General features: G+C 42.3%; 1 protein-coding gene across 2 annotated transcripts in view; it reads right to left on the reverse strand.

Annotated features, from left to right (window-relative positions):
- LOC121531903 (solute carrier organic anion transporter family member 3A1-like) overlaps positions 1–23240 on the reverse strand; it is a 68176-nt gene that overhangs the window by 39265 nt on the left and 5671 nt on the right. For both annotated transcript variants that reach the window (XM_041837446.1, XM_041837445.1), the window contains exon 2: positions 18498–18957. In XM_041837446.1, the coding sequence (XP_041693380.1) occupies positions 18498–18957 (460 nt within the window). The remainder of the gene's footprint in view (positions 1–18497; positions 18958–23240) is intronic.

Consider the following 23240-nt stretch of genomic DNA (forward strand, 5'->3'; position numbering starts at 1 on the left):
TGGAGTGGCCTAGCCAGTCTCCAGACCTGAACCCAATAGAAAATCTTTGGAGGGAGCTGAAAGTCTGTATTGCCCAGCGACAGCCCCGAAACCTGAAGGATCTGGAGAAGGTCTGTATGGAGGAGTGGGCCAAAATCCCTGCTGCAGTGTGTGCAAACCTGGTCAAGACCTAGAGGAAATGTATGATCTCTGTAATTGCAAACAAAGGTTTCTGTACCAAATATTAAGTTCTGCTTTTCTGATGTATCAAATACTTATGTCATGCAATAAAATGCAAATTAATTACTTAAAAATCATACAATGTGATTTTCTGGATTTTTGTTTTAGATTCCGTCTCTCACAGTTGAAGTGTACCTATGATATAAATTAAAGACCTCTACATGCTTTGTAAGTAGGAAAACTTGCAAAATCAGCAGTGTATCAAATACTTGTTCTCCCCACTGTACCTTGTTATTAGCTTGTACCTATAATTGTTGATCAGTTAGGTAGCATGTTAACTAACTACCAGTACACTGCTTAAAATAATTGTTCAGAATGTGTAGGTTTACTAGTTAATAAGAAAATAAATAAAATGTAATTGTTCAATAATGTGTAATGTGTAATTGTTCCATAATTCAATGTGTTGTGTTTAAAAATAAAAATATCTGATCATATAAAATGTGTTGTGTTTATATTACTTTTACAAATAAAAATGTGATAATAAACAAAGAAATCTAAGCTAACGAATATCAAATCATATTTGTCGCAGAGATGGCCAGTCAATTTGAGTAACGTTATTGTGTATTCTACGTAATGACACAGTTTTACGTCATTACGTAATGACGTCATCCTATGTGTGCGTGCATACTGTACGTGTGTGTCTGTGTGCGTGTGTTTTTAGTTTTGTTCATCTGCCTACGTACGTGTGAAGAGTTCTATCTTTTTCCACTGCTAAACACCGTAAGTCAACAGCATTAGTCTACCTGACCCTGACATGTAGTCGGATAATCTGTGGGTCTTAACCTTGTGTCACCACACTCACACCATTCCAGGTAGGGGAGAAAGTCCTCATTAGCCTGAATACCTACATTAGGGAGATAAATTCGGACAAGATCCAGAAAATTACTACATTTTCCCCCAATGTTGCACTAATGCAATTCCACAAAATACACAACATGCGCAGCAGCAGATTGGCATTTTCTTTTTGATGGCACATTATCCAAATAGTTTGTCGCAAGGAAGCTTTTAGCCTATCATATTTACTTCACACAAAGTTGCCATAAATTCAAAGCACATACAGTGGTTCTTCCTTTAAAAGTTTCAAGCTTATGCCGCGACTGTTTGTGGTCGATGGTGGCAGATTGTGGTAAATTGAGTAATTCTGTCATTGCACCACACTATCACAAGGGGAAGTTAGAACGCTGATCTATCCGTAGTCTAAACTGTGGCACAAATTGACTATCTTTTCGTAAATTAATGGAGGTGTGAATGTTTCAGTATGAGAGTCTCTATTGATTGACACTGCCGGACTGCACATGAGACCCGAATGCAGTGTAGAGTTCTCATCAGAAGCCAAGCCCGGTGAGCTGAAGCCCGAGCCCAGCCCTGGTCCAACGTCACAGAAATTAAACTGTGGCACAAATTAACTATCTTTTCGTAAATTAATGAAAGTGTGAATGTTTCAGTCCGAGAGTCTCTCTTGATTGACACTGCCGGACTGCACACGAGACCCGAATGCAGTGTAGAGTTCTCATCAGAACCCAAGACCGGTGAGCTGAAGCCCGAGCCCAGGCCTGGTCCAACGTCACAGAAATTAAATGAGGCCGAACGCAAAAAAAAGCCAGATTTCTAGAAAACAGTAGGTTATATTGATTTATTCTGGTGTTGAGAACAACACGGCAGAGGTGGGCGGCACCAGACTGAGGAGACGAGGAAACAGCCATTGGGCCTAGAAAAAGCGCAGAGAGGAAAACACCTTAGTTATGATCAACTGAATGATGAACATATTGGAATAAAGTAAACTAATGCAATTGAAGGCATGTATCAAATTCTGGCTTATACTGAAATTCCCAAAGTCATATCCAACCATTATACTAATTTAAAGCAATAGTTGTGTGTGGTCACCTAAATTATCATTTCAGCACCGTTTTGATTGGAACAGTCCCATCGCACTGCTTTGAGACAAGTGTGGGGAACTCGTCTAGATAAATCAATCAATGTCAAATTTTGTTTTCACTGAATCTCTGTTTGGATATTTGGTAACAATTAGCAGGGAAAATGTTAGCTAAATTGAGGTGAGTGCTAATGATAATCTTTATTCTAGTTTGCGCATATACAGTGGCTTGCGAAAGTATTCACCCCCTTGGCATTTTTCCTATATTGTTGCCTTACAACCTGGAATTGAAATTGATTTTTTGGGGGTTTGTATAATTTGATTTACACAACATGCCTACCACTTTGAAGATGCAAAATAAAAAAATGTGTGAAGCTAACAAGAAATAAGACAAAAAAACAGAAAACCTGAGCGTGCATAACTATTCACCCACCCAAAGTCAATACTTTGTAGAGCCACCTTTTGCAGCAATTACAGCTGCAAGTCTCTTGGGGTATGTCTCTATAAGCTTGGCACATCTAGCCACTGGGATTTTTGCCCATTCTTCAAGGCAAAACTGCCCCAGCAAAACTTCCCCAGCTCCTTCAAGTTGGATGGGTTCCGCTGGTGTACAGCAATCTTTAAGTCATACCACAGATTCTCAATTGGATTGAGATCTGCGCTTTGACTAGGCCATTCCAAGACATTTAAATGTTTCCCCTTAAACCACTCGAGTGTTGCTTTAGCAGTATGCTTAGGGTCATTGTCCTGCTAGAAGGTGAACCTCCGTCCAAGTCTCAAATCTCTGGAAGATTGAAACAGGTTTCCCTGTATTTAGTGCCATCCATCATTCCTTCAATTCTGACCAGTTTCCCAGTCCCTGCCGATGAAAAACATCGCCCCCAGCATGATGCTGCCACCACCATGCTTCACTGTGGGGATGGTGTTCTCGGGGTGATGAGAGGTGTTGGGTTTGCGGCAGACATAGCGTTTTCCTTTATGGCCAAAAAGCTCAATTTTAGTCTCATCTGACCAGAGTACCTTCTTCCATATGTTTGGGGAGTCTCCCACATGCCTTTTAGCGAACACCAAACGTGTTTGCTTATTTTTTTTCTTGAAGCAATGGCTTTTTGCTGGCCACTCTTCCGTAAAGCCCAGCTCTGTGGAGTGTACGGCTTAAAGTGGTCCTATGGACAGATACTCCAATCTCTGCTGTGGAGCTTTGCAGCTCCTTCAGGGTTATCTTTGGTCTCTTTGTTGCCTCTCTGATTAATGCCCTCCTTGCCTGGTCCGTGAGTTTTGGTGGGCGGCCCTCTCTTGGCAGGTTTGTTGTGGTGCCATATTCTTTCAATTTTTTAATAATGGATTTAATGGTGCTCCGTGGGATTTTCAAAGTTTCTGATATTTTTTTATAACCCAACCCTGATCTGTACTTCTCCACAACTTTGTCCCTGACCTGTTTGGAGAGCTCCTTGGTCTTCATGGTGCCGCTTGCTTGATGGTGCCCCTTGCTTAGTGGTGTTGCTGACTCTGGGGCCTTTCAGAACAGGTGTATATATACTGAGATCATGTGACAGATCATGTGACACTTAGATTGCACACAGGTGGACTTTATTTAACTAATTATGTGACTTCTGAAGGTAATTGGTTGCACCAGATCTTATTTAGGGGCTTCATAGCAAAGGGGGTGAATACATATGCACGCACCACTTTTCTGTTATTCATTTTTTTGAATTTTTTGAAACAAGTTATATTTTTAATTTCACTTCACCAATTTGGACTATTTTGTGTATGTCCATTACATGAAAACCCAAATAGATATCCATTTAAATTACAGGTTGTAATGCAACAAAATAGGAAAAACGCCAAGGGGGATGAATACTTTTGCAAGGCACTGTATTAGATGATCAGAACATTTTGCTAGCATGTTATACAAGTCTGCTTGCTCTTCACTCGCGTAGTAACCTGTCCTACTCCTGACCAAAAACCTGTGACTTGTCCGATAATCAATAAATGTGATTTTGTTTCACTGAATCTCTGTCTGTATATTTGGTTAATTGATCTCTGGCTGGACAAGTGGAAGTGGCTCATTTATTTGTTTACTCATCTATCACTGATCAAAAACATTTAGCATGCAATAATGTAGCCTAAATCAAGTGTATTATGTATCTATTGACTCACGTAGTAGCCTTATATAGTCTTATATAGAGCCTAGGCTATTGTCCTATCGTCTCAATCCCACTGAATCCCAATATCGCATGAAAATTCCTAACTTTATTCTGTAATCCATAGGTAGAATTATCAAAGCACGTCTTGCCTATGCATGTCAAAATAGCGCTATAACATTTCCCTCGCTTCTCTGCGCTGTCTCGTATTGCTGCCCATATGAGCGCTTCGGTAGAGAATATGTGATCAACAAACAGTATGAGAGTAGATATATATATTTTTCCAACAGAGTTGGTCCCCGTTACGATACCTTGATATTTAAACAATTTCCTCTCTTCATCTCCCCGTTATTCATGAGCTGATCTGCTATCTGTATTATCATCAACTCAATTTTGCCAAATAGGAGATATTCTGTCATTCGTTGGAGGTTATCTAGAAAGCTTAGCAACTTTGGTCATTTGGCTTCTGTTTGACTGCCGTTACAAAGTTTGTATGATTCGACAATACTATAGCCTACTCGGGGTGCGCTCTGTGCGTCCTGAGCGCGCTCTGTGTCGAGATAGCTTAGGCCTACTGCTGAAATGCGCTGAATTAATTGAGGAACATGATAACGCTCTGAATTTATGAACGGCCTGTTTCGCAATTCACAACAATGTCATTGGCAATCAGAGTTACTCTATCATTACTAAATATCAGTTTCACTTCTTGTGAAATCTTTACAGTGACGCAGCCAAGCCGGCAATGTGGCGCAGCGACAATCTTATTTTAGGAGAACCCTGGCATAGTGACCATATCTTGGTTTTAAATGCTTCAAATGGGATTTTTTTCTGTATTCCCGGGACTCTTGGGACTCTCGGGATAAATATTAATTATTCCCGGTATTGAAACTTGGTAGATTTCCGGGAAAATACTAATTCCTACTGTGTTGGCCTTGTTGCAGTTTGTAATGCTGCCTTAGATGTTTTCCTGAGGGCTGAGTGTGACACACACAGTGTCCATTGTGCTTATGGGTGGTGGCAGGTTGGAGGCAGGCAGAACAAACATCTGGCGGTCTATGGGAGGCTAAGACAGGGCGCAGCTCTCTGACCTCTTTTACTGGAGTGCCCCCAGCTGCCCCATAGAAGGAGAGGAGGAGCCAGTGCAGGGTAAAGGGATCAGTGACTGCCTGCAGCTGGTAGCAGCTCCTTCAGCAGGTGGCTTGGCCTAATTACCAGGCTAGAGACGCCAACAGCATGGTTCCTCCTTCCTCAACAAGGGAAATATAATGAAGCTGCTTGGACAAGGGTATATATGCCACAAATTACAATTCAATCTTAATTGTTCTGAATCCTGAGGAAGTGGGTAAATTGATGGGGTTTGCCAAATGTGAAGCTTGTTCAATGGAGAGGGAGAGGTTGGCAGTGATCTGTAATGTGGAAAGGGTTAGATTTGGAAGTGAAATGTGGAAGTGATATCGGAATGTGGTGAGGCAAGGCCAGAATATTTTACCGTTAAGGCGTTATTGAATGAAAATAGAAAGGCCTACAGTTCATCAGCTTTTGTATCAGGTCATCTTTTTTCTCAGAGACATAGTGATTAAACATAGGCTGTTTCTCAATATGCAACAATCGTGCTCCACACTCTCCGAGTTCGTTCTCCGAGGATGCTCTCTTGAGTACGTTCTTGTGAGGACGAGTGTGGAGAACGCATAAAAATGTACATTTGAGAAGCACTGCACCCTCCCGTCCTACTGCATTACCTTTGACCAATACAGATTAAACAAGATAACTACACTGAACAAAAATATAATCGCAACATGTAAAATATTGGTCCCATGTTTCATGAGCTGAAAAAAAGATCCCAGAAATGTTCCATACGCACAAAAAGCTTATTTCTCTGAAATGTTTTGCACAAATTAGTTTACATCCCTGTTAGTGAGCATTTCTCCTTTGCCAATATAATCCATCCACTGACAGGTGTGGCATATCAAGAAGCTGAATAAACAGCATGATCATTACACAGGTGCACCTTGTGCTGGGGATAATAAAAGGCCACTCTAAAATGTGCACACAACACAATACTACAGATATCTCAAGTTTCGAGGGAGCGTGCAATTGGCATGCTGACTGCAGGAATGTCCAACAGAGCTGTTGCCAGAGAATTGCATGTTCATTTCTCTACCATAAGCCGCCTCCAACGTCATTTTAGATAATTTGGCAGTATGTCCAACCGGCCTCAGAACCACAGATCACGTGTAACCATGCCACCCAGGACCTCCACATCTGTCTTCTTTACCTGTGGGATCATCTGAGACCAGCCTCCCGGACAGCTGATGAAACTGTGGGTTTACACAACCGAAGGATTTCTGCACAAACTGTCCACTCACCTACTTTTTTTTTTTAAAGGTATCTGTGACCAACAGATGCATATCTGTATTCCCAGTCATGTGAAATCCTTAGATTAGGGCCTAATGAATTTATTTAAACTGACTGATTTCCTTACATGAACTGTAACTCAGTAAAATCTTTTAAATTGTTGCATGTTGTGTTTATATTTTCGGTCAGTGTACATAAAGCAAACATAAGCTTGTAACTTCATAATTATCAGCTAGCTATATGTGAATCGTATTAGTCTAGCTAGCCAGCTAGTTTTACATGTAAAAAACAACATATACAAATGTTGTTATGAAAAGTAGATGGACAGCGTCAGCTACGAATTATTTGTGGGTAGCTAGCTAGCAACCAATTCTTTGTCAGTTAGCCTGCAATCACCACAAACTACAGTGGATATTTTAGGCAGGAAAACATGCCAAAGTTAACACAGTATGTATTTATTAATGTATAAAGATAAAATATTGTAGTCCGGTAACATATGAGACGTGAATGTGGTTGCGTCATATTACGTCAACAATCCTGAAAATGTTTTGTTGAAGCTTGCATAGATGCATGTTTTGAAATATGTACAAACGGAGTACACATCCAAGAAGTGCCCTTCGTTCTCCGTTTCGTATTCTTTGATTTGGACTCATACTCCGACCGCTGCGTGCTCTAATTTTCCTGCTCACAGCACGGTAGTATGCATATTGAGAAACACACATAGTAAACTCCTGTGAATTCATTGAAAACCTAGAGAATACAGGACACCAGCGAGAGGGACCTCCAGCCCCTGGCTATTTAATAAAGGTTGATTCAATCTAACATCTGATTGTTTGTAATAATCACTGCCTACGCTATTGATCCAAGTCCATTTAATTAGGCAATGTTATCCTTCGCTCCACGTCAGCATTGATACAGGGATAAAGTGCTGAACATGCTACTGGGTAATCCTAGGAACCCTCAGAGCCACTACTTACAGACCACTCAATCAATGAGGCTGGGGATTTGTACTAATGCCAGGAGAGGAGAGTGAATCTGCACATTTTGAGCATCAACCACAAGGTCAACCTAACCTCAGAAAATGAACAGCTACGGTGCATCCAAAAACGGTGTGGATCTTGCGTTCTTCTAAAAATGAAGGGCCAGTTTCTGGGCTGTCATTTGTGAACACTTCCCTGTGTCACTGTGTTGTGAGCGGAGGCTCGCCTCTCAGATCAGCCTGAGCCTTCTGACAGCTGCATCCTTCCCAGCAGGCATAGGGCCAGAGCCGACAGCCGTGTCAGGGGAAAGGCTGAGCATCTCAATCTAATAGTCAGAACCAGCTAGACAAACAGGCATTTCCGTGGCAATGGCTTGCTGATGTTGTGTTTATGATCTGCCTCCTATGCCCTTGTCCCTCCCCCCCTGACCGAATCCTTGAAAAGGTTGCATGATGACGGGTTTGCTGAGGCCACAGGGATTGGAGATAGAGAGGGAGATGATGAGGTTATGATGACCAGCCTCTGCCTAGCCCAACACACATCCACTCTACCTTCCCTAAGCATTTAGACAAACAGATAGCCCAGGCTATAAAGTAACAGGGCTCAGAGTGGTAGAGGAGGGGTCAGGCAGGAGAGGGGTAGGGTAGTTTGGGAGGGGCAGTCTCTCTGGATGGGCAGTGTACCAGGCCACTGGCCCTACTCTCCAGTGCTGCAGATGGCGGGCTGTACTGTACAGTGAGTGATATGTTGAGAGGCAGGCCATGGGTGGCAGGCAGCACACTGCTCTGGTTTTACCGTGTTAAGGCCTCCCTCTGGGGCTCTGGGCCTCGTCTGTTATCCAACACTGACCCACTTCATCCAGAGGTCTGACCTATTTTGAGGCTTCCAAACTCAACCTCCACATCCCTCTCTGGTGAGCCCAGCTGGAAGGAGCGGATGCACGGTGCTCATCTGGCTAGCCCAGCACCCGTGAGCCACACTGCAGCTTCTAGGCTGGGTAATGTGCTCAAGAATTCTTTGAGGTCCACACTCTCCAAAGCAGAGATAAGCCACGGCACATGGGCAGTTAACTGTAACACTTCCTGGTTAACTAGACTCTGATAGGAGCATTAGCAAGAACTACGAGAGAGATGACAGTATCTGGCACCCAGACAACTCTTTAGAGCATCATTCTAAGGCCTGATAAAGGACCTGCTCAGCTTTTAGATACATAGCTATAAACATTGGCGATAATGGTGCTGTGTTATATTGACATCAATAAAGATACAGTAACATATTTGAATAAAGAAACCATATAGCTCTTATCCCTCACCTTTAGCTAAAGTTTGCACACTGAGACATCACTGCTTGAGTGACAAGTTTATGCCCTCATTTGTCATTTATTCAGGTCCACTCAGAAAGTATAGCCTTCACGCAATGTGGTGTCACATCGGGGTCAACAGCAAAAAGCAGGTTCATACAGTGGAAACAGGCCTTACTAATGTAGCTCATCCTTAATCTCATACAGAATCTGTGTATTAACAAGTACACAGCAATACTGTGTCCAGATGCCCAAACAGCACACAAAGAAATGTAGTGACACCATCTGACGTTTAACTACGAGCAGCCAAACCAGACACATAACAACAGAATTGTGCCATGGACAGCAGTAATGACTGGCTGGTATAACCATAGTGTTGGACAACTGAAGGATAACATGAGGAAGGCCCAAATGGAAGCTGCTACAAACTACATGAGCCTGTTCCTGCTTCACTGATACAGGGCACAGGAGATGACTCACTAGCACTGCATGGCATTTGTTTTGCTTCATCAGCAGACAGCATTGATAAATGCTATCATTAAGTTTAAATAACGACAGCAGATTCAACTAATGATAATGACGTTATCCGCCCAGTATAATTTTATGATGACTCTTAATAATGCCTATCACTTATCAATCACTGTAGTACAGGTTGTAATTTACCAGACTGTGTGCTCTTTTGGGTACAAGGTCTCCTGCGTCTAATTGTCTTAAACACATTATTTTACATTTAAGTCTGCATTATGTGATTTCTTTCCATGATTAGATTTTCCAATGCATGTGTATTAGTATTTCTCAGCACTCTCCAGACATGCTAGCTTGTTGTTGAGCAGTTAGATCAAATTGGCATGGCTCAGTAAGACCACTGTGCTCTGACAACTGGTGTGTATCTACTATAGCGGTGCCTCTGAACCATCCAGGGAGTTATGCAGCTATGCAGGTGATGCCAGGCCTGCTGTCAGGCTAGTGGAGGGGCAGGTCCACACAACACAATGATGAAGAGAACTTCTCTGCTGCCTGTTGATGAATCCATGCTGTTTATTGTCTTGAAATAAAACAAACTGGTGTTGCTAGGGCACACTCAGCATGGAGTTTATCGCAGAGATGGAAAAACCCATTTAGAATCTAATCCTTCAAGATGACATTACAGCGCTGAGTTTAAGTATCTTATAAACACGCCTTGCTGAAGCCACTGTTTGGAGTCGGAACATTTTTGCAGAATGTTGACAGGTCTCTCGAGGACCTATGCCACTGCAACAACCACAGCAGACTCCTTACAGAACCAAAGCTGAAGTGACATTTGTAACAGAGCTAACGTAGGTTGATGTATGGTAAAATGTAGTTGATGTTGATATTGTAAATACGGTGGAAATTATCTCGTGAAGTGACTTGATATCTCAGGAGAATATCTGTTTACTCTTTAAATAAAAAGTGTTAAATTAAACAAAAACCTGTCTTGTCTTCATAATGTTCATCATACAGTATGTTAACGTGTCCTTTTTTGTCACGGTCGTTTACGAACGAGACGGACCAAGGCGCAGCGTGATAAGCATACATGTTTATTAACGAATAACCAACACGACAAAAACAACAAACGAAACGTGAAGTCCAAGGTAGACAAATAACATACCTCACACGGAACAAGATCCCACAACTAACTCGTGCCAAAAGGCTGCCTAAGTATGGTCCCCAATCAGAGACAACGAGCGACAGCTGTCTCTGATTGGGAACCACACAGGCCAACATAGATCTAGAATACTAGAATCTAACATAGAACAAACCCAACACAGAAAATACACACCCTGACTCAACAAATACAAGTCCCTTGAGTCAGGGCGTGACATTTTTTCTCTTTGGGCATGTCTTGAAGTGACTCATCCCAGGACGATTTGAAGTAAAGGTCTTGAGTTTTAGTTTCAGAAACTGTAATGTAAGAGGCTACTGTGGGAGTGTCTGCCAGTAAGCACATGCAAATTGCTTTAGGCTGCAAAAATTATCAGGTAAGAATAGCATATTTGTGGCTTTCCACAGTAGGCACTTGTCTCCGGCCATATTAAAAAAAGAAGGACCTTTGTGTGTTCCCCCTCAGTAGCTAGTCTGTCATATATAGTTTGGATTGACTTTGTGGCAGAGCCCAGGGACTGTGTGTATGTGCGGGTGTGAGTGTCTCTGTGTGTGTGTGTGTGTGTGTGTGCACTACCTGTGCCTGCACAGTTTTGTGTTGGCCAGGGAGAGACTGGAGTACTTTATACGCTGGAACAGACAGAGCATTCTTCCCCTCTCCTGCTCTGCTCTGCTGGGGCCTCAGACTGCTGCCGTCGGTACATGAAGCCTCAAACGTCAAAGTTTAACACCAGAGTGCCGATAACTGGAATTGCATTTCAAAAGGCCACATCTCTGATAGATGCTTCTATTCGAATCTTCTTTCACTATTCCTATCTTTATCAATGACAATGCATGAAGCATTCATTTAAAAAGACAAGATAGAAAAGATCCAAGCATGTTCATCCTATTATGGCATCCCCTCACATCTAGGAAAACATTTCTGAAACCTGGGAAGTTAATATGATATTAAATTAGCTGATGCAGAGCACTAATAACACTTTTCCAATCATCAAACAACCATCTGTGTCAGACCCCAGATCCTAGAAATACAGCCTTTTTCAATAGTGGCAAAAAGCACATCAATAATTGAGCCCATCATAACCACTTTATACATTGACACTGAATAAACAAATGTGATCCTTTCCATCTGCATATAGGTCCTCTCGTGTTACAGGAGACTACCCTGACTGGAAAAAGCCTCAAAAGCAGTAAGAGGTGGATGGGTAGGGTTAAGGCCTAATGCTTTTTGGAGGGAGCGTCATTGCTAAACCACTATACATGTATCTGCAGTATGTTTTTGCAACCCAAGGCCCTGTGGGAAGAGCCATAATTAAAACTAGATGGTGAAAGAGCAGTGGGAACGGAGGGAGATCCTGTTGACTCTAACTCTCTAATCATATTTGCTTCCTTTGGCCTAACTGAGTGCCTACGTCTAGACATGGAAAACAAGATAATCTCGTAAAACACAGTGTTTATCCGCAGCACCAAGTCGTGATGGAAGCAATTTCACCCCTTCCTAGACTAATCCTTTCAACCCTTAGTATTCCATTTGAGGAAAATAATACAATGTTCAGTGCTCAACATGACTGCATCCACAAGTTCAACAGTGACAGATCCCAAAACTGAAAGTAAAACCAACTGGATCAGCAGTGGCCAGACTTAAAGCAGGCCTACTTCTCCTGAAAAGTCAGTCAGTTTGAGAACCCTCTGTAAGTGCTGCTATATAAAAAATGCCAACGTCGTTTGAATCCGTTTTATCTGCTGATTAGTACTATAAGTCCTGCTTTGTAAACAGTGTGGTGGCAGGGAGAGACAGCCCCAGTCCTTCTGCCCAGGCCAGCCCAGCCCTGTCTCCGAGTCAGTAGGAGTTGTTTTTCACATGTGGTATGCATGTGCAGTCGGGCTGCTCAGACCCACCTCATGGCTGGCTGGTTGGCATTCCTGCCTCACTCTGTAATTATGGCTTCACTCCTACAGACCACTGCTCTGCTGCTCTCTTCTCCACAGTCCACTCTCACATTTACACAGGCTAGGCCTTCCACTGATGTCATACTGCCATTACCTGAAGAGTTTATACCATTGGCTATTTAGATTTTAGTCATTTAGCAGACGCTCTTATCCAGAGCAACTTACAGTTAGTGAGTGCATAAATTTTTCATACTGGCCCCCCGTGGGAATCGAACCCACAACCCTGGCGTTGCAAGCGCCATGCTCTACCAACTGAGCTACAGGAGGGCCATTTACAATAATATATTATGCATGTTATAGGTGGTGTCTGCCATCATCATCACATCACCATCAACAACAAAAGCTTGTGATGATGATAATTTAGAAATTAACATATCACAGCAGAACATAAATCTGAGCAGAGACTTCTACCAATGGTGTGATAGTAGTAGTATATTAGTCTAATCACCACAGTTTCACCTCACACCCTGGGTCTCACTGCACTATACAATGAGGCGAGGCGTTACTGTGAGCTGCAGATGAATATTCATGCCTCCTGACACATTGATGTACAGTATGAACCTGATTGTGTCAGAGTGAGAACACAGTGATCCCTTTCACAAGCAGTTTTCTTTAACATGTTCAAATAGCGCATACGTCTTCATCACCTGTCACAAGGATCATATTGTATACTGTAGTTCTGCTCTCTATTTCTGACTGCCTATAGGTCAACTATCACTTCTTCCTCCTCTGTCAACCGTTTATGCCATTTAAATGCACTGCACTGCTCCATCCATTTCATGGACAGTATGTGAGGCTGTTATTTCAGGATATGCTTACAGCAGTAATGCATAGGAGTCAAATCTCCCATAGCGGGCATGTAGTGGAATTGTTCAGGCCGGACAGACGAAAAACAGACAGACAGACCCCTTACGGAAAAATCAAATGAATTTTACATGAAGTTTTCCTAAAACACTTATTTACATGATTTCACATGTGAAATTTCACGTGAAATCATGTGATTTTTCTGTAAGGGACAGACTGATGGCGGACTAGGAGGCTAAAGGGTAATCACTATGCTGACAGTGTCTGTTTTAGTCATTAAACATACAGAATCAATTAGGCTACCATAACACCAGCTATTAACCTTCATATCATGGGCCTTTGGGATGTATTAAGCCCATTTAAAACAACATATTCAGCCTCCCCAGGCAGGTACAGTATGTTGGGGTGATTTTTCTTTAGTAATGTATCTATGGGTGTGTTTGTTCTGCATTGATCAAAAAGAATATATTTCTGTATGTGAAAATACAGAAGTATCTATTTCAGCTTTTTGAGACTGGTGATTACCAGGCAGTGAAAGTCAATGCTGTCATGCTGAATCAGGAGTGTCTCGCAAAAGTGTTAGAAAAATATTTAGCAGAGGAAAAATACTGCAAAACACAACTTAAGTACAACTTTATCTGATTACTGTAACAATGTGTACGTTCCCAGCGTATAATGTTTCATGAATAATCACACAATACATTCATAGCCACAGTAGGATGTTTGGGGGTGCTGCGATTATGTTTTTAGTTTTTTTTTTGGGGGGCTATATATGCCCCCTGTACAGACAGCTATATCGGTCCACTAATACAGGAATAGTAAAGGCCCAGTGCACTTCTTTTGTGGAAAAAAAATTATCTCTCAAAAATACATACACTACCGTTCAAAAGTTTGGGGTCACTTAGAAATGTCCTTGTTTTCGAAAGAAAAGCAATATTTCTGTCCATTAAAATAACATAAAATTGATCAGAAATACAGTGTAGATATTGTTAATGTTGTAAATGGCTATTGTAGCTGGAAACGGCTGATTTTTTATGGAATATCTACATAGGCGTACAGAGGCCCATTATCAGCAACCATCAGTCCTGTGTTCCAATGGCACGTTGTGTTTGCTTCTCTACCTTCTAGGCAGAGTTGCAAAGAAAAAGCCATATCTCAGACTGCCCATCTTAATATTTTCTTTTTATTGGCCAGTCTGAGATATGGCTTTTTCTTTGCAACTCTGCCTAGAAGGTCAGCATCCCGGAGTCGCCTCCTCACTGTTGACGTTGAGACTGGTGTTTCACGGGTACTATTTAATGAAGCTGCCAGTTGAGGACCTGTGAGGCGTCTGTTTCTCAAACTAGACACGCTAATGTATTTGTCCTCTTGCTCAGTTGTGTACAGGGGCCTCCCACCCCTCTTTCTATTCTGGTTAGAGCCAGTTTGCGCTGTTCTGTGAAGGGAGTAGTACACAGCGTTGTACGAGATCTTCAGTTTCTTGGCAATTTCTCACATGGAATAGCCTTCATTTATCAGAACAAGAATAGATTGACGTGTTTCAGAAGAAAGTTATTTGTTTCTGGCCATTTTGAGCCTGTAATCGAACCCACAATTGCTGATGCTCCAGATACTCAACTAGTCTCAAGAAGGCCAGTTTTATTGCTTCTTTAATCAGCACAACTGTTTTCAACTGTGCTAACATAATTACAAAAGGGTTTTCTAATGATCAATTAGCCTTTTAAAATGATAAACTTGGATTAGCAAACACAACGTGCCATTGGAACACAGGACTGATGGTTGCTGATAATGGGCCTATGTACGCCTATTTAGATATTCCATAAAAAAACTGCTGTTTCCAGCTACAATAGCCATTTACAACATTAACAATGTCTACACTGTATTTCTGATCAATTTTATGTTATTTTAATGGACAAAAAAATTGCTTTTCTTTCGAAAACAATGACATTTCTAAGTGACCCCAAACTTTTGAACGGTAGTGTATATATTCTGATTTTTCATGGGGGTGCTGCAGCAAATAATAGAGAGATTCAGACAATCTCCTCCATTCATGCTGTTACAAGCACATGACATGCCCGCAGCATGGGGATTAGGACGATCAACTGAGCACATGCTCCCAACTCAATACCACATTGTTCTCTAATGCTCACCGTTTGTTTTCCTCCAACTCTCATTGCAGCTTATGAGGAGAACCGCACCAAATCTCCCTCTATGCCTGCCTAACTTTAATCAGTCCACTTCCTACTGTACAGTGCTAACAAGGCGCTGCAGTTGTGACTTACGTCAAAGCTGTTCTGTGCTTGTTTGTTTCTGTTGCTTCTAGACAAAGCAGAGCACACTAAGAAAAATAGCTAGGACTAAGAATGAAAGTTGGGGAGGTATATGCTGTTGGCCTGAGATCATGCAAGACACTGAAGGCCTTTGGCTTGAGTTTGACCAACACATCAGTGTTACACTAACAAATGTCATCCCCATTACTAATGTTGTGAATGTATCAGGATGGACCTTGTCTCCCCAAAAGAAAGAAGAAAGAGCACATGTTGCAGGGAAATGTCCAATTACCCCTCAAGGATGTATCTTTGTCACCTTGACAACTGTAGGTCTTTAAAGCGAGTTGCAATCATAAACATGATTTTTGCTTCATCTCGACTTGTGAGATGACTGTGAATTCCTATATCCTAATCCTATAGCAGCAGATTTTAACCAGCAGCCAGCATTTAGCCTAAAGGCTGTGATGTCATGTAACATGCCCTGTTTTCGCCCTTCAGCCAATCAGAATAAATATTTAACAAAGCTATGGTGTGTAAACACACAAACACAGCAACACAGTCATGACGAGGGCACGACAACGCCTCTTCCCCCTTAGGAGGCTGAAAAGATTTTACATGGGCCCTCAGATCCTCAAAAAGTTATACAGCTGCACTATCAAGATCATTTTGACTGGCTGCATCACCTCTTGGTATGGCAACTGCTTGGTATCCGACCGCAAGACATTACAGAGGGTAGTGCGTACGTCCCAGTACATCACTGGGGCCAAGTTCCCTGCCATCCAGGATCTCTATACCAGGCGGTGTCTACGACTCCATTGACCTCTTTTTTTTTTGCACTGACATGCTTGCACTGGCTCTACCCACACACTCACACATACTACACTGACACTCCAACACACACTACATATGCTCACACACATGCATATTGACGCCATACACACACACTCACAGATAGACACACTTTCACATACGCTGCTGCTACTCTGTTTATTATCTATCCTGATTGCCTAGTCACTTTTACCCATTTTACATGACATTTTAGTAATTTAGCAGACGCTCTTATCCAGAGTGACTTACAGTTAGTGCATACATTACTTTAAAAAAAAATTATATATATATTTTTGTTTGTTTGTTTGTTTTTTCATAACCCCCGAACTGAGCTACATCCCCTGCCGGCCATTCCCTCCCCTACCCTAGACGACGCTGGGCCAATTGTGCGCCGCCCCATGGGTCTTCCGGTCACGGCCGGCTACGACAGAACCTGGATTCTAACCAGGATCTCTAGGGGCACAGCTAGCACTGCGATGCAGTGCCTTAGACCACTGCGCCACTCGGGAGTACCCCTACCTACATGTACATGTTACCTCAGCTACCTCCTACCCCTGCACATTGACTCGGTACCGGTACTCCTTGTATTTAGCCTCATTATTGTTATTTTATTGTGTTACTATTTCCTTTTTTTGTCTTATTATATTATTATATATTTTTTACTTTTTAATTCTGCATTGTTGGGAAAGGGCTCGTAAGTAAGCATTTCACAGTAAAGTCCACACCTGTTGTATTCGACGCATGTGACAAATACAATTTGATTTGATTTAATTGTGGTTATACAAGGGGGGCTCATGACACACATATACTGAATGCTCAATGTGCAAGGTAGAACAACATTAGTGTGTTGTCAATACATTGGTCTTTACAATCAGCAGAGCAAATACATCAAAGCCAGACAACCCCTAATTTTGAGATGTTTGTTGGGATGACTGACCACAGTATATCTTACCAAACATCAGTGAAATATATTCAAATATGCAGTAAGGCACTGCAAAGAGACAGTATCCTTACAGTACATTTGCACACAATCATCTGCTATTGAAGGTTAGCTCATAAAGTGCTTTGAATGCACTGTTAAACCTTGAAAAGCCACGTCAGCAGTTGGTCAAATGCCTGTGTGAGAGCGCAAGCCAGCTGAGTGGAGACATTTTGCACTTTTATGCTCCTGTTTCATCCCAGGCATCAGCACTTGACTGTGACTCCAGCACAAACGTAATGGAGATAATAAACCCCTCACAGATCTGCTCACCTGGCAGTCACATGGGCCAGATTGTGCTTGGGGACAAAAGAAAGACTGAGCACAACACAGAGAATACATTCATGCTGTATTGACTCAGAGGCAGGGCTGTGTACACACTGCACCTTCCGGCAGTGATCAGCAGACAAACACAACCACTGTTTGTCCTTCCACCATACAGATGGGTCAATTTGGGTAGTCTTATGAACCTCTTGGCACTGGAACAAATAGATTTTGAAATGCTAGTGTGATAACAATCTCCTTCTCTTAAATATTATTTCAATATATAATATAATAGCTAAATGCCATATAGCAGACGCTTCTAGCCAAAGCGACTTACAGTTATGGTCTTGGGAATCAAACCCACTTTCCTGGCATTGCAAGAGCCATGCTCTCCCAGCTGAGCTACAGAGTAGCACACTCAAATACAGAAAAAAAGAGCACATATTGCAGTGAAATGTCTTTTTTTTTTACATTTTAGTCATTTAGCAGACGCTCTTATCCAGAGCGACTTACAGTTAGTGAGTGCATACATTTTCATACTAGCCCCCCGTGGGAAACAAACCCACAACCCTGGCATTGCAAGTGCCATGCTCTACCAACTGAGCTACAGGGGAATTATCCCTCAAAATGTCTCTGTCACCTTGACAAAATCTCATCGTGTCATTGTGATCCTCCATTTCTATTAACTGAAGGTTAAATAGAAATGGAGGATCACAATGACACAATGAGATCCTTCCCTCCTGAACCTTCATTAAACTCTATGGTCCACCTTTTATGTTTTATTTCCTAATTAAAATGACGTGTGAAGTGGAGTCTGCGTGTAGTAAATCTGGTCTATAGTGTATTAACGTATCCCTGTAGTGTAGTAACGTATCCCCATAGTGTATTAATGCATCTAACTAACTTACCTATATACAGAGAGGAGTCTTTCCTCTTCACATGGTCATCTATGTAGGACACGCCCAAGGGCTGAACTGGGGTGGCTCCAATCCCCAGCAGCATCTGGGCCCCAATCAGCAGCAGGTACATCATGTTGGTGTTTGCCTTGTTGGAACACAACTCCTCTATATACTGCCCACCATTCCTGGTACTGTTGGCACACCCATTCCTGCCCACCTCAGTCCTCCATGTCTGCCCTGGCTTGACCTCGTATTGGTTGGTTAGAAACTCTGGCAGTGCTGACAGAAGAGCTCCTAGCGCCATGACGATACCCCCACAGCCAATCAACCTTGGCCGGTTGGCTTTGGCCCCGAAGTAGCTGACGAATAGGATAAGAGCCAGGTTGCCAATCTCAAAGCTGCTGGCGATCACACCCACATCGGCACTTTGGAGGTTGAATCGTCGCTCCAGGGTGGTCAGGACACTCACCTGAGAAAGCAACAGCAGAGGAAATATGTTGCTCATAAACGGCAATCATAACTAACTTCTCATAACTGATTAACTTCGTAAATGACAGGGTATTATCATTACGAGGCTGAAATATTACCAGGCTTAAAGCCTAATTGTTTTCACACTAGCTGAGAAGTATGTAATTGGAACATCGGGGAAAACACCTACCTTACAAATAGCAATTAAATAAATACGGCATGGATCATGGTTACAGTTTTTGGTATAGTGAATCACATCTCAGATGCATGCAGTACTTTACAATTGCCATTGAAAACCAAGTAACCAAGACTGTAGGCCTAAACATTGAGAAAAATAAAATAATTTGTCCTACATTCTGAATTAAGGTTAAGTGACATACAGTGAGGGAAAAAAGTATTTGATCCCCTGCTGATTTTGTACGTTTGCCCACTGACAAAGACATGATCAGTCTATAATTTTAATGGTAGGTTTATTTGAACAGTGAGACAGAATAACATTTAAAAAATCAAGAAAAATGCATGTCAAAAATTTTATAAATTGATTTGCATTTTAATGAGGGAAATAAGTATTTGACCCCTCTGCAAAACATGACTTAGTACTTGGTGGCAAAACCCTTGGTTGGCAATCACAGAGGTCAGACGTTTCTTGTAGTTGGCCACCAGGTATGCACACATCTCAGGAGGGATTTTGTCCCACTCCTCTTTGCAGATCTTCTCCAAGCTATTAAGGTTTTGAGGCTGACGTTTGGCAACTCGAACCTTCAGCTCCCTCCACAGATTTTCTATGGGATTAAGGTCTGGAGACTGGCTAGGCCACTCCAGGACCTTAATGTGCTTCTTCTTGAGCCACTCATTTGTTGCCTTGGCCGTGTGTTTTGGGTCATTGTCATGCTGGAATACCCATCCACGACCCATTTTCAATGCTCGGGCTGAGGGAAGGCGGTTCTCATCCAAGATTTGACGGTACATGGCCCCGTCCATCGTCCCTTTGATGCGGTGAAGTTGTCCTGTCCCCTTAGCAGAAAAACACCCCCAAAGCATAATGTTTCCACCTACATGTTTGACGGTGGGGATGGTGTTCTTAGGATCATAGGCAGCATTCCTCCTCCTCCAAACACGGCGAGTTGAGTTGATGGCAAAGAGCTCGATTTTGGTCTCATCTGACCACAACACTTTCACCCAGTTCTCCTCTGAATCATTCAGATGTTCACTGGCAAACTTCAGACGGGCCTGTATATGTGCTTTCTTGAGCAGGGGGACCTTGCGGGCGCTGCAGGATTTCAGTCCTTCACGGCGTAGTGTGTTACCAATTGTTTTCTTGGTGACTATGGTCCCAGCTGCCTTGAGATCATTGACAAGATCCTCCCGTGTAGTTCTGGGCTGATTCCTCACCGTTCTCATGATCATTGCAACTCCACAAGGTGAGATCTTGCATGGAGCCCCAGGCCGAGGGAGATTGACAGTTATTTTGTGTTTCTTCCATTTGCGATTAATCGCACCAACTGTTGTCACCTTCTCACCAAGCTGCTTGGCGATGGTCTTGTAGCCCATTCCAGCCTTGTGTAGATCTACAATCTTGTCCCTGACATCCTTGGAGAGCTCTTTGGTCTTGGCCATGGTGGAGAGTTTGGAATCTGATTGATTGCTTCTGTGGACAGGTGTCTTTTATAAAGGTAACAAACTGAGATTAGGAGCACTCCCTTTAAGAGTGTGCTCCTAATCTCAGCTCGTTACCCGTATAAAAGACACCTGGGACACAGAAATCTTTCTGATTGAGAGAGGGTCAAATACTTATTTCCCTCATTAAAATGCAAAACAATTTATAAAATTTTTGACATGCGTTTTCTGGATTTTTTTGTTGTTATTCTGTCTCTCACTGTTCAAATAAACCTACCATTCAAATTATAGACTGATCATGTCTTTGTCAGTGGACAAATATACAAAATCAGCAGGGGATCAAATACTTTTTTCCCTCACTGTATCATTTTGGTTATTACAGAACAAACAACTTAATATAAGACAAATGACATGTTTCTATACTAAACATCTCTGAAAGATGTGATTCTCCCAAATGAAATACAAAATAATTACATAAAACACTAGATATTGGAATTATAAGGATTAACGTGCCAAAGGGTTTCCAAATGTCGGGTATATGCAAATGAGAGAAGAAATTAGATATTGTTTGCACACTGGAATTTTGAATCAAGTTGCACGCACACCGCAAGAGAGTTTAGAGAAATATAACATGGCTATGAAAATACCATGTTATTGAGGTTGTGCCCTTTTAAATAATCCCTTTCCTTTGGATATACTGACTCACAGTGAGACCTCTTTCAGATGTTTCTCATTGAACTCTGAGTAAAATCCCCTCTCTGCCAAGATCCAGCCCTGTTTTTGATTAGCTGGGCAATGCATCACTTACTCCCATTGCTTTATTGAAAGTGCATTCTCCCCAAACGCACGCTCTCTCTGTCTCTCTCTCTCTCTCTCTCTCTGAGTTAATGGTGCAGCATTTAACGCAGGTGAAAGATAAGAGCATAACACTGTCTCTAGATGGAAGTTGGGGGCAGCAGGGGATTTTGTCTCCCGTCTGCCATTGTTGGTAAAATACATGGAAGTCAGACATTATGGAATGCATTTCAGTTCATCAGATAGGATCCTAACTAAGTATAATGATCCTAACTACGTATAATGATTAAATTGATCTCCACACAACTTGAATGTTAAAGACCAACTTCACACAGGCTCAGGAGGACAGTACATTGTTTGATAGCAATGACCTTGGTAAATCTGGCCAGTCTTCTATTTTTGGGACAGGAATGTGGTCTAAGCCCAGCTATCTGCACCGGTTGCCTCCTAGTTGGTGATATTGAACACCCACAACTAATAGGGAAGAAAGATTCTTAAAGAACCCAAGACCAACCACCCACACCTTTTTATCAACACTGTACAGGCTACAATGATGCATGGGAACACCAAGGCCAGACTGAAACAGAAATGCATGGAATACACACAAATGCTCTACCATAAAGAAGAGGGAAAATTACCCAAAAGCCCCGTTTCCATTGGCTATTTGAAGTCAACCCCGGTTGGGCTGGCCTTGGTGGTAAAGCTCAAATTGGGTTTCCACTGCCTCCAGAAATTAAAAATGATGTAATGTTTCTAGTTAGCCATGGCTGTGCAGTTGGTTCTCTAATGTTGCTAGCTAGCTATCAAGATGTTGAATAATTGTATTCACCCTCACCATGCTGTAACTAACATTACCCCATAATCCTGCCACTGCCAGCCAGACTCAGAGCCATGTAGTTAGCAAAGATTTTTAGCTTGCTAACGTTAGCTCGCTAGCTAGCTAAATGGTTAGCTTCGTCGCTAGCATAACAGGCTAGCTAGCTAGCTTAATTCCTACCTTGCTTGCCATGGCATTGACTATTGGCTAGCTAACCAAGCAAACCAGACGACAGGTTTGATATGATGTCGCTAGCTAGCTTTCACGACCTGGCCAGCTAAAATTCCTGCTAGCTAATGTTAGCTAGCTAGCTAGCTTTTATCAAGTCTGATTTACTAGCTAACGTTAGGTAGCTAGCATTCGAGGGCTGACTGTTCTCATAAAAGTTTATTGTGTAGTGCAAAAATGAATGAAGGATCCAGCTATGGTGATAATTTGTGTAATGTCTGACTAATGCAGTACTGCTTGTCCATGTGCTAGTTAACAGCAACAAGCCCAGATGAGCTAGCTAAACGTGGTGTCAGCATCCAGTAGTGATCAGCTGGTGGTTGCATAGTAACAGCGTCACCAACCCGAATTCTAATCGAGCTGGCACCTGTTGTGAAAATGGTCTGCGCTGGCCCGGGTTTCCCCTGACTGGGCTCTAATTTGAGAATTCCATTCGAGCCATCTCGAATTTGGCCCTAATTTTAAGTGCCAGTGGAAACGGGGCTTTACTCTGCAGGAAGTATAATAGGCTGCCCCTTCTCAAAGGAGTGGATCCTCAGATGTATCACATTTTGCATGCAGCATCCTCTTCTCCCTTCAAATGAAATTGGTGAGTATTTTCTAGAGTTCATAAAAAATTATGTGGGTTTCAATGTCTGGGAACCAACTGCTGAGCCATATCCCACCTGTCACATTTTCAGATGTGTCCCAAAATGTCCTTGAAAGGGCATGGTCCTGTTCCATTCCCAGAGTGATGTCCAACAGGCTAACATGCTAAATTAAACTCCTCTGAGGAGCCGTGGGGACAGGAAAATAACAGCTAATGTAAAGAAGGATGCCATTGCCAG

Source organism: Coregonus clupeaformis, chromosome 19, assembly GCF_020615455.1.
Source record: "Coregonus clupeaformis isolate EN_2021a chromosome 19, ASM2061545v1, whole genome shotgun sequence".
NCBI lineage: Eukaryota > Metazoa > Chordata > Actinopteri > Salmoniformes > Salmonidae > Coregonus > Coregonus clupeaformis.